This window comes from Nelumbo nucifera, chromosome 6, assembly GCF_055504915.1.
Source record: "Nelumbo nucifera cultivar China Antique chromosome 6, China Antique-T2T, whole genome shotgun sequence".
NCBI classification, from domain to species: domain Eukaryota; kingdom Viridiplantae; phylum Streptophyta; class Magnoliopsida; order Proteales; family Nelumbonaceae; genus Nelumbo; species Nelumbo nucifera.
Window position 1 is genome coordinate 18,153,730 of NC_142654.1, and position 14,240 is coordinate 18,167,969.

The 14,240-nt window shown below is 38.0% G+C and overlaps 2 protein-coding genes and 1 non-coding gene across 3 annotated transcripts; 1 reads left to right on the forward strand and 2 right to left on the reverse strand.

The window, feature by feature from the left end:
• On the reverse strand, positions 1-74 carry TRNAI-AAU (transfer RNA isoleucine (anticodon AAU)). Its single transcript has one exon. It is a non-coding gene; the product is annotated as a tRNA-Ile (tRNA).
• Positions 75-150: 76 nt separating this feature from the next.
• Positions 151-4,960, reverse strand: LOC104591134 (la-related protein 6C-like). The gene is made up of 10 exons (XM_010249920.3): positions 4,458-4,960; positions 2,830-2,911; positions 2,616-2,710; positions 2,415-2,486; positions 2,248-2,327; positions 2,071-2,149; positions 1,895-1,942; positions 1,738-1,806; positions 813-950; positions 151-735 (listed from the first exon to the last, which is right to left on the reverse strand). The coding sequence occupies exons 1-10, from the start codon at positions 4,758-4,760 to the stop codon at positions 469-471; spliced, it is 1,233 nt and encodes a 410-aa protein (XP_010248222.1). The 5' UTR covers positions 4,761-4,960; the 3' UTR covers positions 151-468.
• Positions 4,961-7,721: 2,761 nt separating this feature from the next.
• Positions 7,722-9,479, forward strand: LOC104591369 (serpin-ZX-like). The gene is made up of 2 exons (XM_010250159.2): positions 7,722-8,160; positions 8,276-9,479. The coding sequence occupies exons 1-2, from the start codon at positions 7,765-7,767 to the stop codon at positions 9,071-9,073; spliced, it is 1,194 nt and encodes a 397-aa protein (XP_010248461.1). The 5' UTR covers positions 7,722-7,764; the 3' UTR covers positions 9,074-9,479.
• The last annotated feature ends 4,761 nt before the right edge of the window (positions 9,480-14,240 follow it).

Genomic DNA, 14,240 nt, shown 5'->3' on the forward strand with positions numbered 1-14,240 from the left:
TGGCCCATGCAGGTCTCGAACCTGCGACCTTCGCGTTATTAGCACGACGCTCTAACCAGCTGAGCTAATAGGCCAGTTGATACTTTCCTAGGTTTAAAATTCTTTTGTAGTTATTATTATTATTATTAAACAATAATTACACAGCGACGAGAAAATCTCACACGTTAAATCTCATTATTCAACTCCGTTTATACATACAGAAAAAACTAAGCAGACCTATGAAGGTGTACAGAAAATAGAAGACTGCACCAAAGATTCAAGAAGCCAACCATGATTTTTTTTTTCCTTTGGATATGCTGATTGCAATGTAACAATGCCTTCAATTATTGCTACCAACCCAATGGACGATAAACCTGGCCCACGTAATATTACTGGCTAAATAACCGCTCGATGACGCCTAATGCGCATTCACCAGGGAACACAGATATAGTTTAAACTTTAAAGAGCAGCAGCAGGCAGCAGAACTCATCAGTCGAGAGGTAGAGTGGCCTGAGACGTCGTATGAGACGGCAAGCTCAATGGTTTTCCACGGCCCATGGTGAAACCTCGGGTCCCATCAGGCATTCTTGGCCCCCTGGGAGTTTGTTTGATCGTTGTTGCTTCAGACAGGACGGAGCTAGTTGATTGTGGGGAAGGTGCAAGCAGACCACGCCCGTTGTGACTTTGACAGCGCCCACGGGACTTCCCACGGCCCCTTGCCCACCCTTTCTTTGATCCACTGGAGCTATCTTCAGCCTATCAAACAAAGTATATATCATACTAGTGTATAAGTACTGCCGCCTGTCGCTTTATTAACTAATACGTCCACTTACATTGCTTTCCATGGGATGTTCTATGCTATTAGGCTGAGAGGAGTCTTCAAGTGATTCAGACGGTGGTGCTTCATCCTCTTCTGAGTTCCTATCAGAATGGTCGTAGTCCGGCTTCCTACTTTTTATAATAGATCTTGGCTGGGCATTTCAAGATTGGAAAAAAATAAAATAAAATCTGAGAAGTTTACAATCTAAATATTAAATAAAGTGCAACTTTTGTTTATTACTCTGACACTGTATTTGCATCATTCTGTATGTCTTTACACTGTACATTTTGTATTTGTACTCTTTCTAAACTGAGCCTAAATCTAAACCAATTTATTTGTCATCAAAAAGGGTGCATCTAGAGTCTTATATGATAGGTGAATATCATTTCGGTTGAAAGAATAATTATAAAGACAGCTATTTTATAATTTGTATAGAACAGAGTGTTGGGTAATTAAGAAACAATAATGTACAAATAATGAGTGTGGCATATGCGTTGTAAAACTAGAAAGGATAAGGTCAGAAATAATTTATTCAAAGGAACCTAGGAATAGGTCTAATAGATGATAAAATGAGAGAAAGTTGACTGAGATTATTTGGCCATGTGCACAGAAGACCATCTGCAACAGTATCAATGAAGTGAATGTAGGAGTAGACGACTTAGGGGCAGACCAAATAGGACTTGGGTAGAAGTAGTAAGAATCGATTTCCACGTCCATAATTTGAAGGCGGATATGGTAATGAATATAATAGAATGGCGAAACCGTATTCATGTAGTAAGAAATGCTGACTGCATATGGGTGGGACAAGGCTTAGATGATGATCATCTACCATCAAACAATTTCACCATTTATTGAAAAAAAAAAAAAAAATCTGCCATCAAATGAAATATTGATGAATACAAGCAAGCAAGATCGTTTAGGAAATTAAGTAGGCATACCGTGCGTCTATGTAGCAGTCTTACACGAAGGCCTTTTCTCCAGTTCCTCTCATCGTTCAACTTTTCAACCTGATGAAGATGAGAAGCCCTCAAATCTGTTATAACATGAAGAAACAAGCACAACAGGTCACTTTCTATGCTGTGTGAGAAAACTTACTGCTTTCTCAGCCTGGTCGACAGTCTCATACTCCACAAGTGCATGCAGCTTTCAAGAGAGAAAAAAGACGGTGAACAAGATAATTGACCAGTCAAAAAAAAAAAAAAAACCTTTGTTCAGTAGTCGCATGCCTAAATTCAGATGCAAATTGGATCTTGTGGTGTTAAGGTACATACTTTGTTACTGATTAACACATCGCCTTTAGAACGAGAAGTATTTGATTCTTGGGGATGGCATACTCGAATTGTCTTCACACTGTTAATCACATAGGTTGGCTTGTTAATATGCATTGAGGATTCCTTGGTAAGTACGTAGAATGCTAAAAGGAATTCTGTGATCGGGTGATATCCAACCTTCCAACCACACCAAATATCTTTTCAAGGTTTTGATGAGAGTAATCTTCAGGTAAATTCTCAACAGCGACTGTTCGACACTGCAATTTTAGAAGAAAAATGCTCTGGGTCACACAAAGAATTGGTGCATGGGTATGAAATGCAGGAGCTGTCTTCCATTAAATAACCTGCAATTCCTCTTTTTCTCTCTCTGTGAAAAGGTGCTTCCGTCTAATCCTCTTTCCATCATCGCTCACAACCTTCAAAACATGAGAAATAGGGAGAAGAAAAAAACAGAAAAGGAAACAAAAGTCATAGAGATACTAGAATACACCAACACCTATTACTTTATTGGTCCAAATAACAGAAAAATTTTGAGAAAACCTTACAAGCTTTGAAGAGCCTCGGAGTGCTTGGACGAGCAAATGATTGTTACTAACAAGAGACTTTATTTTCTTTGAAGATGCAATAATGGATATTGGAACTGTTACAATACAATTTATTAAAGAAAAGTTGTTTAGTTTAAAACCCCATAAAACCATTCCTAATGATTTTTCTAAAACAGATCAGACCTTTTTTCTCATTAAATGATTAACTCCTTACCATAGCCTTCAGGATCTTTATTTATATGTTTCGCCAGCATATCACTTGCAATCAAACTCATGTCGCTGAATTGGTACTCTACCTGTTACACTTGCAAACCATCTTTTAGCAGATACATGAAGTGCATCCAAAGTTCAAATGTGGAAGGAACAAGAAGATGAAGACATAATAGAAAAAGCTCTGTTACCAACATGGAAACCCAAAGCTAAGGAACTAGAACATATGATTGGTTGAAATCATGATACCAAAATAGAAAACTGAAACCTAAAAGCCCATCATTTTTTCTCTCTAACAACCTAAAAAAAATCCATCATGAAATGGTATACTTGCATGAAATAATCTAACTCAGATACACACTTCTGTTGTTGCAAAGAGTGGAGATAATGAAGCAAGGTAACCACAATTTGGAATCTCAATATCAAGAGGTTCATGACAAGATTAAAAACTCTGGTCCTTCTTCATGTATTCGAGAAGAAACTGCAAAGTTGAAGCCTTGATCTTAATAACATAATGGTTGTGTTTGGTTGCACATAATATGAAGATAATATGAAATGATTCTCTTGGAAAATGATATATGATAAAAAAATAAAAAAGAAATCGGTCATATTCCTAATTTTCAACAAGCCTGAATATGAGTTGAGAGGACCAATCTCCTATTTGTAAAATGACTTAAGGAAAATTAAAAGGAATCTTATTTTCCCATAATTCGTTTTCCACAGCCATTTTATGTGCAACCGAAAACCATGAAACAACAATTTTCAAGATGCTATTCATTTTCCTTAATTTTACATGCACCCACATAGTATCAAACCGAAAAATAAAAAAGGTTGGTGTTTTAGATGCCTATTAGATCAGACGTCATGGAACAAGAAAATTTTAATTTTTAGTTTATGCATGAATACTATGATATTAGACTTCTTTTCAATTTTGACAAGATTAAGATCACAGCCACATGCAAGAAAGCTTCCCATAAATAAAGGAAACATTTCAAGAGATGGATGGAATTGTTTCATTTTATGAGATTAGTTAAAAATAGAAAAAAGAAAAAGAAAATGAAAAATAAATGATATAAAAAATAGAGTAGTCATTTTAGGATTTCATTCAACTAAGCCATTTCTAATTTCTATTAATGTACAGTAATGGTTCCTTCATATGAAGAACTTACGTGCTCAAATACAAATCCAGATTAAAATGAAATTATATCAAACCATGTCGCCTCTAAATGCACTCTAAAACAATAAACCTCTGAAAACGTTTTAAAAGATCTTGCAGAAGATTAAGAAGCACCCATCTACGCCACACAATTTGATCACCGAGTAAAATAAAAATAATAATAATTTCCCTAACAATGGTTTCGGGGAATCTCCAATCAAGTTCAGGCCTGTGATCCATTTGCTTTCCTTTCCATGTCCTTTCTTATTGGTAGTAATTCGTCCCATGTAAACAAGAAAGGATAATCTAATCAAACCCAATTCAAAAATCTTAAATTATTGGCAAAACAAAAATATCTGCAAGTTATGTAACGAAATCGAAATAAGAAACTAAAAGCCAAATCAAATAATCACACAGATAACGATATATATCAATCTAAGAACGACGATCATAACCAGAAAGACTAGAGAACGGACCTGTTTAATGATCTTCTGCCGGAGATCATCACTGAGGAAATTCTTCGAAGAGTTGGGCACCGTGACATTCGAATTGGCAACATATTGGACCGGTTCTTGCTCTGCAATGTAAAACCAATCGGAGCCGCTGCTCCCACCGAGAAAGGGAAAGAAGGGGTAGAAATAACCGGTAATGGGCATCTGGGTCTGTGATCTTGGGACGAATTCAGGTGCCTGGGCATTGAATTTGAAAGAAACAGGCGTATCATTCACCTTTTCTTCTGTGGACTCTTCGGGCTCTCTCCGTTGCTGTGCATGTGCCATTATGTTTCTCTGGCTGGCCTCTCTTCCTTGCTAGCTTCCTTGGAATATTTGCTTATAATTTCTGCTTCTTACAATTTCTCTCCTTGTCTCTCTGTGAGTGGGTGGTGGGAGTGTCGTTCGTTTGTCTTCTCCTGGCGTTGTTGTAACTACCTTCGATATTGAATCCACATTCCCCGCCCAAATGCGGGCATCCTTGTTCCATCTAAAGGAAGAACCTATCGACTCATTTTCATTACACACGACCGAAGCTGGTGGGTTGGGTTTGACCGGATTTGTAAGGTTGGGTTTTGCTCGGGACATTTTAGTCATTTTAAAAAAAACTTCAATCCATTTTTTTATTACCCAAAAATACGATTTCCTTCTTTCTCATCTGGTCCAGCTTTTTTCGGGCGAAGTTAGAGAATGGTGATCATTCGTCAGATAATAATAGGTGTAACGTGTACGGGTCCCTCCGAACCCGAAATTGGAACTTCAGCATTTCAACCCAGAGCATCCACCATGAATAGCCACCTAAAACTAATAGAAGTCATCCCAAAAATCAATAATAGAGATGGAGAAACATGGCTTTGCTACATGATTAAGAACTCGAATTAAGTTTCAGAAAACCTACCTTGCTCAACCGTCCTTACAGCCACCATGTACTGTACTGAGAATATTTCCGTTCTTTGTATATTTTTATTTAGGGATAAGTAGGCTGTATTCCTCCTCACAAATCTGAAATTATAGGTACCTCTTAGTCTTGACATCAAATCCCCGGTTAGAATTCATTCCACCTCTAGGGTGGAGCTAAGATTTATAGGGGTGAACTAAACGGGTTTTGTTTATAGGGATCTAAATATTCCTAATGCACATATGCTAGTGGCTGTGATTATGGTGAACACCATTTCGTGAGGACTGAATCCCCCATCTCCTACATAAAACTACTAGGAAATAGTAATGGTGCTAAAAATTATCAGATGGCAAACACTCTCCATGGGAGTCCCAATTGTCTCCCACAAAACATATCTCACTGTGTATTGGAAACATCTCTCGTATTTGTCATGGGAAAATGTATTGTGGATGCACATTCTATGGGGAACCAATGTGATAGGAAACCAGATTTGCTCCTCACACCAACCTTGCATAGCACTTTCAGCCATGCATTCATGTGAACATCGTCCATGATCATACTTGTATGTTGTCATTCATAGGGTGATGTTATCATTGTACGGCTGCAATGTGCTGTGAGGTTGGTATGAGGAGTAAATCCAGTTTCTTCCATGGGTGGGTAAGGATTTCAATGGCAAGACGGTATAAAATATAAATTCCAATTTGATTTGGTTGAAATTTTAATAGATTTATATAAAATTGTCATAAATTTATAAAACTAATAAAATTTTCATATTTGCATATTTGATTTAGTGGTTAAATACATATTTGAACCACGCTTAAATGAATCAGATTTGAATTCAAGGGTGTAACTACAAATTGATATGGCGGCTTGGTAAGTTCTTTGGCTAATTGCAGTAGAGATATAAGATAAAAATAAATAAAAATAAAAACTAAGGTTGCAACTGAGATCGAATTAACTTGAATTGAGTTGAGAAAGGTTGAAATTCAAATTAGGGTTTAGGTTGAAAAAAAATATGAATCTAACTTGACTTCTAAATTGGGTTAGGGTTGAGGCCCGGGCAATTGACCCATCCCAAATTTGACATAATATTTATATTTGTATTTATGAAACTATATGCATCTATTAGTATATCCATAAACAATTTTAAATTTAGGCTCAGTTTATAAAGATTATAAATACAAATATCTATCGTATATAAATAGAAAATAATACAAAATATAAGATTTTACACTCTATAAATTTGTATTTGTACTCTTTTCAAATTGAGGCTAATATATTTTAATTATTTTATGTGTATTTATATACATATTTGTACTTTGTACTTTGTAAGCTCTAAATACGGGGAAAGCATATTGGAGGATAATGAAAGAGACTATATATGGATCAAGATAATCAAGGTATTTTCCATAACAAATGATCGCCAAATTGAGTAGAATGTGGGGATCCAGCCCCTCTGATTGTATCAATTAGGGGCGTTCGGTTTTTGGATTTTGAGAGGGGAGAAAGTTGGTTAATGGAATTGTGAATCCTAATGGCAAAAAAACTCATATTCTTTTTCGTCTAATTTATGTAGAAACTAAGGAAAGTTTATTTTCTTAAGCATCACTTACCCAGATAAGTGATACCTATCTCACAGGTGAAAATTTTGTTTTATTTACCCATCTTAGAAAAGTTGTTAATACTTAAATGTGACAAAAGTACCCCTTTTAATAATAGAATTTTTATGATTAAAATAATTATTATATTATTTACTTAAAAAATAAAAAAACATAGATAAATGCACTTCTTTGAGAAAAACATTTACCCGGTGCAATACTTACCCTCATAAATAACTTAACGGGGACTTGGTGTTAAAGCTTATAATTTATTTAGGATTAGCGGGTGCAAATCGGCTCGGGTTGGGTTGAGAATAGTTATAAACTTTGAAATGACCCGAGCCCACTGTTGTTCAAATTCTTCGAATGGAATTTTTATATAATTTTCTGTTATTGCTGCTACCTGGAAACATCAAAATAGTTGAATCTGGTTATTTGAAACTTAAGAACCACACCCGACCCGAAAACCGGTTGCAAGAAAGAAGCTTAGTCAAAGGTCATGGCTCTGTAGGGATGGATCCAAATGAAGTTATGAAGAAGAGAAATCAGCCCTTAGATGCATTTCTGTGGCCCCCACATTTTACGTCGAAAAAAAAAAGAAAAACTTCATCCAATTAAAGGTTGAGAATTCCCTTCTCCATCAGGCTACTACAACGACAGTACGACGTACGCGCTGTGAGATTTATATTTATTTCTGTTGGAAAATCGGAAGGGCTCTTCTTTCATATTCCTTATTCGTCTTCACCAATTAATTCAAAGTTCAGTTGAGCCTTCTATCCTAATCCTAACTTCCAAAATGCAGATGGAATTCAGGCTACCGATGAGTATGCAGACCGATTCGTGTCTGCAACTCGCCAAGTACGCCGGGTTAAAGGAGGCCAATAGCAACTCCAATTTTGTCTTCTCTCCCTTTTCCATCTACCTCGGTTTGAGCCTTGTGGGTTGCGGATCCAGTGGTCGAACATTGTCACAGATGTTATCATTCCTCAAGTCCCAGAACATCGATCATCTCCAACAGGTTGGCCGCCAACTCGTCGATTCCGTCAAAGGACCTCTCGTCAATGGAGGCCCCAGCCTCTATTTCGTCAACGGCGTTTGGATTGAAAAATCTGTTAATCTAAAACCTACATTCAAAGATATTGTTAATATAGTATATAAAGCAGAAGCCGAGACCGTCGATTTCTTGAATAAGGTGAGCTTGACTCTCTCTCTCTCTCTCTCTCTCTCTCTCTCTCTCTCTCCGATGCAGAACCCATTTCAGCTTGAAGAATCATACTGATCACTTTGCCTTCCACCACAACGTGAAGCCCCTGGAGGTGACAGTGGATGTGAATACACGGGTAGAAAAGGAAACAAATGGGCTAATCAAGAATGTCCTCCCTCACGACTCCATTGGTAGAGATACAAGACTTTTACTAGCAAATGCACTCTATTTCAAAGGAGAATGGAAAGAGCGCTTTGATAAATCGAAAACTAAGGTGTCTGAATTCTATCTGCTTGATGGAAGCAAGGTCCAGGTTCCCTTCATGACTAGCGAGTCTGATCAATTTGCTTGCTCCTGCGATGGCTTCAAAGTACTCAGACTTCCTTACAAGCAAGGAGACGATTACCGCACATGCTTTTCTATGTACATCTTCCTTCCCGATCAGAGAGATGGACTTCGTGATTTGATCGAGAAGGTGGCTTCCGATCCAGGATTTATGGATCGCCATCTCCCTGTTAAACAAATCCAAGTAAGAGATTTCTGGATCCCCAAGTTCAAGATCTCATTTGGCTTTGAAGCTTCAAGGATCCTTAAGGGATTAGAATTACCGTTGCCTTTTGATGAGAACGAAGCAGAGCTAACTGACATGCTAATAAGCCCGTCGTCGGATGGTCGTAACCTTTACGTTTCAGGATCTTACCATAAATGTTTCATCGAAATTGATGAAGCAGGAGCCGAGGCTACTGCTGCTAGTACTGCTACTGTAGTTCAGCCATTTTACCTTCCCACCCCCATAGATTTCGTAGCAGATCATTCATTCATGTTTATGGTGAGAGATGATCTGAGTGGAGTGATGCTGTTCATGGGGCATCTCATTAATCCCTCTGCAGTCGGTAATTAATATTTTCTTATTATCTCCACTGTTGCATTTATGATTAAGAGAGACAAATTCTTAACAGCGGGTGGGAAAAGCAAGAGTTGAAAAATCTTTAATTAGAAATGTATTAAAAGAATCTTCTTCTTGAAAATTCCAATTTCTGTACTTGAGAGTTCAGAATTTGGGTCTATATGAATCCCGATTTCCTCCTCACACCCACCTCGCCAGTCGCGCGCCTCACAGCAATTGCAGCTGTGCATTGAAAACATCTCCCCATTAATCAAAACATACAAGTATGGAGATGTTTCTCATGTCTTCAACTTTTGATGGTGATCAGGCGTAGGGGTGTAAGCGAGAGGAGACTACTCAATGGCCATCTCGAGCCTGGCTCGCTTAATGCTCGAACTCAATTTGTTAACAATCGAATTCAGCTTCGTAGGTGGTGTTTTTTGTACCATGCTTTGTCGATTTCTCAAAATTTGTTGATTTTCTGGAATTTGGCAATATTGTTTGTTTGTTTGGTTCCAAGCCAATTTCTGAAAAAAATTGAAAATATTTTTTGTTTGGATGTGTTTATCAACAGTGATTTCTTTTGTATTCATTCTCCATCCACATTAGGTGTCATGTCATCCATCATCCATGAAAAAAGTAAAGGGGAATCATTATATTGAAAGTGTGGCAATTCCTCATACTAGCCCGATTTCTGTAATCGATTTTGGACTGATTTGTCAAAATTTGTTGAAAACAGCCCACCAAACAACAGATTCATCACTGGTTCCTGAATCACTGATGTGACTCCGGCGTGGCAGTGATTTCTGAGAAATCGACAATGGTGCCAAACATCACCATAATATCCAATTGGAGTGGGCTGTAAGCCTACTCAAGCTAATCTAGTCTAATTAGTACTCTATTATGTTGAGTATCTGTATCGCCTCAAGGTCAAGTTTAGAGCTCCAAAGTTTTGAGACAAGTCGAGCTCATATAACCCAATACTCAACTCAGCTTGATTACACCCTATTATCATTAGACACGGTCTTCATCCAATGTAGTAATGTCACTTAAGGTCTTAGACTTTCGAAGTTCATTGACAGTCTTATGCCTCAAGGCTAGGGACAAGCAAGCACAACTGAAACACCTAGCCTCAACTGCTTTCTATAAAGGCTACACTTTTATACCATGGAAATTGGAATTATGTTCATCCGGTTTTTCATCTTCAGCTCTCCGGTGAGAAGCAAAGAGAGATTGGGAGGAAGATTTTACTATTTACCTTGATAGACAAGAGAGGGAAATTTTACATTGAAAAAAAAAAATTAAATATATAAAGTTTTAGATTGATAGAGTTGGGACCTTCTCCATCGATAATCTGTCTAATGGTTCGTGCTGGATTCGAAAGACTGGGAGAGTTGGGACCTTCTCCATTTATAGAGGGAGATTAGAGTCGGTCAGTCCACCTATAATAACTTCATAGGTCAAGAACCAAATTGAATGATGACTTGAAATTGCCCAAGAAAAGCATCTGGAAATTAATGATCCAGATGGATATAATTAATAACCATGAATTGGGTTAATTTTTTTGGTCTATAGGCAGGGAACCATGCTGTACGCAGTAGAGCATTTGGCAGTCAGGAAAAGACATGTAGAGAAAATCAGTGTTACAAAAAATGGGAATGTTGAGATGGTTCAGTAGGGAAGTTATGAAGGACAAGACCAAAGTATTTAGCATCTTTCCTCTTGTTCTCTCTAGTTGTGATTCTCTCACATTATAAGGGAGGATTTGAATTTTGAAGTAGATTGTCTTGTTTTTGTTCTAATACAGAACAAAGTAATCATTCATGTAGTAGTGATGGTTCATGCTCTTCACATTTTTATCTTTGAGAGATGAGAGTTGGGTTTTCATCCCACCTTATCAGACCTCCATCAATGTTGGTGATTCCATTCTCTCAGTGAACTTGTCCACAGGGTTTTCTTTTTATATAGATTCAAATGTCTTAATTTCGAAATTTTGAATAATGAAGGGTAAAATAGTCTTTTGAATCTTTCTATCAACAGATGCTAACTATTGTCAATTGTCAAAAAACCTTAGGGGTATTTTAAGTAATTTTTTAAACAATAGGGCAAGTGTTAATTCATTTGCTAATACTTAGAGGTAGTTTAAGTATTTTGCCTTTTAGGAACCTATAGTAACCATAATAAGCAATGTTCAAAATTTTGACATGATACACTCGATACGAGGCATATTATATCATATCTTTGAAAAATCGATATGGAGAATGGTAAGAAATGGGGTGTTATTGCCCCATATAGATAGCATATCAGTGAGTATCAGAAGCATATCAGTGGTGTATTAACTGATACACTACCATACTGGTGTCATATATTCATATTGATGGATACATTGCAAATTCATAAGGCTGGTTTGGAAGGAGTACAAATACAAATATGTGTAGTGCAAATACATACAAAATACAAGGTTTGGCACTTTACATATTTGTATTTATACTCTTTTCAAACTGAGCCTAAAGGGCAGAAATGAGAAAAAAAAAAAAAACATAAGAGAAAAGTCTGAGAGAGTATGAGCGGGAATGGGAAATGTTTTTGTTTTTAGGTGAAATTTGGAGCTAGCGGTCGTTTTGTTAGCTCCACACGGGCTGAGGGGAGAATACAGGTGGGAAGACATGCGGTGGAATTTCATTGTTTGGGACATTTTTGGGGTGCCAAGCCGTGGGGAACATATTCGAACTTAATTTGGAAATGGGGTTTGTTGACATAGAGGCTTTGACTCCCAAAAGAAGCCTTCTTTAACCCCCAAAAGCCTCTAAAATAACAAACCCCATTCCCAAATTAAGCTGCATTTGGTTGCAGTGCAATTTTATTTGTACTAGTACAAATGCATAGGAGTGCAATGGAAAAAAACACAAATTCTGATTAAATTTCATTTTATTTCACTTCTTATTTTACTTCATTTGTACTACAATCAAGCAAAATAAGGTAAAATTTAAAACAAAAATCAATCAGAATTTGCACTCAAATCATTTGCACTACTATAATTTTACATCAATTCAAATTTATTTCCACCGCAACTAAATACAGCCTTAAGCTCATCAAATTTGCACCCAAACGCTTGGCGCCCCAAAAATGTCCCTCACAATGAAATTCCGCCGCATGCAGCATGTCCTCTCCCCTCAGCCCGTACGGAGCTAACGAAACGACCGTTAGCTCCAAATTTCACCCAAAAACGAAAATGTTTCCCATTCCCGGTCATAATCTCTCAGTCCACGCCAACGGCCAACCCGTCCTCTCTGTTCCCCGTTACTCTCCACTGGTCGCCATCCCTTCTTTCATATTTTGAATACTTCCGTCCATCCCTCTCTCTTCTCTTCTCTTCTACATACAGCCTTAGAGAAAGAAGCAAACAAATCGAAACAGCAGAGAAGGCTACAAAGTGAAAACAAGAGCAAATGGTAAACTAAAGACACCAGACATGTGGCAGACTCAAAGGCCCCATCTTTTCCTTCCTCTGCTTCTTCTGTTTCTCTTCTCCCTCCCACTGAAGCCCTCTACATCAACAAGAACCGAAGCCCAAGCTCTGGTCAGGTGGAAGAACAGTTTAGCTTTCTCTGATGCTCTCAATCCTTGTTCCCTCACCAATATCAAATGCTTCTGCAATCGAGACGGCATCATCTGCAACAAAGCCAGAAGCGTCACCGAGATAAAACTCCCTAGTTCCAGTCTCAACGGGACACTCGACCAACTCAGTTCCGCGTCGCCAATCTCGCCCGCTTTGATCTCAACGACAACTCTATCGATTGAGCACTTCCCTTCTGTGTTTTTGTATTGAAAAAAATAATAAATAAACTCAACAAAACAGATCGAACATGTGAGAGAAGAGATGAGATGAGAGGGATGGAGAGTACCTCCGGTGTTTCTGCCGAAATGGTCGTCGGCGCCGGATTTCTCACCAAGCTCAGATGGAGGAGGTGGTCATCGAGAGATGTTCCCAATAGAAGGTCAGCATCTTCGAACTCTCCCAAATTGTGAGATATACAAAAAAATACAAAAAGCAAACGTCAATAATCAAAGTTTGGTAAAGATTTCTCAAGACTACAAAAATATTACGAAAGTAGGTATATTTTTCTAATTTTTCTCATAATTTATTGTGATTTCTTGCGTTTTTCTATTTGAATTATTGAGAATGGTTAAGGTGCAAGAATCTTGGTCATCGGGTAAGGCACCGTAGGGATCGATCCAGATCAAGTTATGAAGTCCTACGACAGTACCACCACCACCACTACGCGCTTTCTCTTGGTAAATCGGAAGGGCCCTTCATTGTTATTCCATGTCTTCAGTGTTTAGCCTCTCTAGCTTCAGGAACTCTTACCAGTCGAGGTTCCAAATGGAGGTCAGGCTACCGATGAGTGTACAAACCGATTCATGTCTGAAATTCGCCAAGTGCTCCACCTTAGACGAGGCCATCAACTCCAATTTTGTCTTCTCTCCCTTTTCTATCTACCTCGGTTTGAGCCTTGTAGGTTGCGGATCCAGCGGTCGAACATTGGCACAGATATTATCATTCCTCAAGTCCCAGAACATCGATCATCTCCAACAGGTTGGCCGTCAACTCATCGATTCCGTCAAAGGACCTCTGACCAATGGAGGCCCCATCTCTTTTTCATCAACGGCGTTTGGGTTGAAAAATCTGTTAATCTAAAACCTGCATTCAAAGATATTGTTAATTCGGTATATAAAGCAGAAGCCGAGGCCGTTGATTTCGTGAATAAGGTGAGGTTGAACTCTCTCTTTCTCTCTCTATTTCAGTTTTCTTTTAGAAATTTTAATCCTTTCTTCTTAACCTTTGAACAAAAACTGAAGAAGAAGCATCTTCTGATCCATCATTTCAAGTTTCAGCGCATTAACTTTTTTATTATTTTCTTGTAGCCCCTTGAGGTGACGGAGAATGTGAATACATGGGTAGAAGAGGAAACAAATGGGCTAATCAAGAATCTCCTCCCTATCCACTCTATTGTTGGAGATACAAGAATTGTGCTTGCAAATGCACTCTATTTCAAAGGAGAATGGAAAAAGCACTTTGATAAATCGAAAACTGAGGTCTCTGAATTCTATCTGCTTGATGGAAGCACGACCCAAGTTCCCTTCATGACTAGCGAGTCTGATCAATTTGCTTGCTCAGACA

Bases quoted from the DNA above. Each gene is read 5' to 3' on its own strand.
- LOC104591134 (XM_010249920.3), bottom strand. From the start codon at position 4,760: ATGGCACATGCACAGCAACGGAGAGAGCCCGAAGAGTCCACAGAAGAA. The intron at 1,943-2,070 runs GTATGTACCTTA...CTCTCTTGAAAG, and splicing joins ATGTGTTAATCAGTAACAAA to CTGCATGCACTTGTGGAGTA. The intron at 951-1,737 runs GTATGCCTACTT...TGAAATGCCCAG, and splicing joins GACTGCTACATAGACGCACG to CCAAGATCTATTATAAAAAG.
- LOC104591369 (XM_010250159.2), top strand. From the start codon at position 7,765: ATGCAGATGGAATTCAGGCTACCGATGAGTATGCAGACCGATTCGTGT. The intron at 8,161-8,275 runs GTGAGCTTGACT...CACAACGTGAAG, and splicing joins CCGTCGATTTCTTGAATAAG to CCCCTGGAGGTGACAGTGGA.